Source organism: Solanum pennellii, chromosome 11 (assembly GCF_001406875.1).
Source record: "Solanum pennellii chromosome 11, SPENNV200".
NCBI classification, from domain to species: domain Eukaryota; kingdom Viridiplantae; phylum Streptophyta; class Magnoliopsida; order Solanales; family Solanaceae; genus Solanum; species Solanum pennellii.
This window is the reverse complement of record NC_028647.1, coordinates 15168038-15169845: the sequence shown is the minus strand read 5'-3', so window position 1 is coordinate 15169845 and position 1808 is coordinate 15168038. Positions and strand designations below refer to the sequence as shown.

General features: G+C 41.4%; 2 protein-coding genes across 2 annotated transcripts; both read left to right on the top strand.

Annotated features, from left to right (window-relative positions):
* The first annotated feature begins 324 nt into the window (after window positions 1-324).
* Window positions 325-888, top strand: LOC107004373. Its single transcript, XM_015202581.1, has one exon. It carries the CDS (start codon window positions 325-327, stop codon window positions 886-888), a length of 564 nt encoding a protein of 187 aa, XP_015058067.1.
* A 45-nt stretch (window positions 889-933) lies between these two features.
* On the top strand, window positions 934-1527 carry LOC114074713 (protein NYNRIN-like). The gene has a single exon (XM_027912706.1). It carries the CDS (start codon window positions 934-936, stop codon window positions 1525-1527), a length of 594 nt encoding a protein of 197 aa, XP_027768507.1.
* The last annotated feature ends 281 nt before the right edge of the window (window positions 1528-1808 follow it).

Sequence of the window (1808 nt, the reverse complement as noted above, 5' to 3'; positions counted from 1 at the left end):
ATTTTGCTTACCGAATTTGATTTTGTGTATGTTACTCGCACCGCCATGAAAACACAAGCGTTAGCCGATCATCTGGCAGAGAATCCAATTGATGATGAATACGAACCCTTAAAGACATACTTCCCTGATGAAGAGATCAACTCTATCGAGGAAGAAATTCCTGATAATGACCCCGTATGGAAGTTATATTTTGATGGGGCTGTCAACAAAAATGGAGTGGGAATTGGGGCAGTTCTTATCTCACCAAACGGTTGTCACTATCCTGCCACAGCACAACTTCGATTCTTTTCTACCAACAACACAACAGAATACGAAGCTTGCATCATGGGTTTGAATATGGCAATAAATCTGGATGTACATGAGCTCTTAGTCTTGGGGGATTCCGACTTGCTCATTCGACAAGCTCGAGGCGAATGGGAAACTCGAGACATTAAGCTCATACCGTACAAACAATGTTTAGAAGATCTCATCAAAAAGTTCAAGTCCATTGAATTTAGATATGTTCCCAGGTTTCACAATGAGTTGGCTGATGCTTTGTCCACCCTAGCATCGATGCTTCCATACCCAGGTAATACCCACATTGACCCGTTGGGAATCCAAGTTAGGGATCAACATGGTTATTGCAATATAATTGCGGTAGAGGCAGATGGTGAGACTTGGTATCACGACATCAAACAGTTTATAGAAGCTAGAGAATATCCACTGCATGCTGATAGAGATCAAAAAGGAACTATTAGGCAACTCGCCAATGGGTTCTTCTTAAGTGGCGATATCATATATAAAAGGACTCCGGATTTGAATTTATTACGATGTGTGAATAATCAAGAGGCGGAAACAATTATCAATGAGGTACACTCATGGGTATGTGGCCCACACATGAATGGTTAGGTCCTAGCAAAAAAGATTATTCGGGCAGGATACTATTGGTTGACCATGGAGCGAGATTGCTTCCAATTTGTTCGCAAGTGCCATCAGTGCCAAATTCATAGCGACTTGATTCACTCACCCCCTTTAGAGTTGCATCCTATGTCTGCTCCATGGCCTTTTGTTACATGGGGAATAGACGTTATTGGGCCGATAGAGCCAAAAGCATCTAACGGTCATCGGTTTATTTTAGTTGCCATTGATTACTTTACCAAATGGGTAGAAGCTGTCATGTTCAAATCAGTTACCAAGAAAGCGGTGGTGGACTTCGTTCATTCCAACATCATATGTCGTTTTGGCATACCGAAAATAATTATTACAAACAATGCAATGAATCTCAACAGCCACTTGATGAAGGAAGTTTGTGAGCAATTTAATATTGTTCATCGTCATTCAACCCCTTATCGTCCCAAAGCAAATGGGGCTGTTGAAGCTGCGAATAAGAACATCAAGAAGATTCTTAGGAAAATGGTGCAAGGATCTAGACAGTGGCATGAGAAATTACCCTTCGCTCTCATGGGATATCGCACGACTGTTCGTACGTCAGTCGGTGCAACTCCTTACTTATTGGTTTACGGAACTGAGGCTGTCATACCCGCATAAGTTGAAATCCCTTCTCTTCGAACCTTGTTGAAGCAGAAATCGAGGATATAGAATGGGTTAAATCGAGGTTAGAACAATTAGCACTGATAGAAGAAAAATGATTGACATCAATTTTGTTTGGTCAATTATATCAGCAGAGGATTGCTCGGGCATATAATAAAAAATTACGCCCAAGAAATTTTGAAGTGGGTCAACTTGTTGTGAAACGTATCCTTCCCCACCAAGACGAGGCCAAGGGAAAGTTTGCTCCAAATTGGCAAGGCCCTTATGTTATTAAGCAA

Bases quoted from the DNA above. Each gene is read 5' to 3' on its own strand.
- LOC107004373 (XM_015202581.1), top strand. From the start codon at position 325: ATGGGTTTGAATATGGCAATAAATCTGGATGTACATGAGCTCTTAGTC.
- LOC114074713 (XM_027912706.1), top strand. From the start codon at position 934: ATGGAGCGAGATTGCTTCCAATTTGTTCGCAAGTGCCATCAGTGCCAA.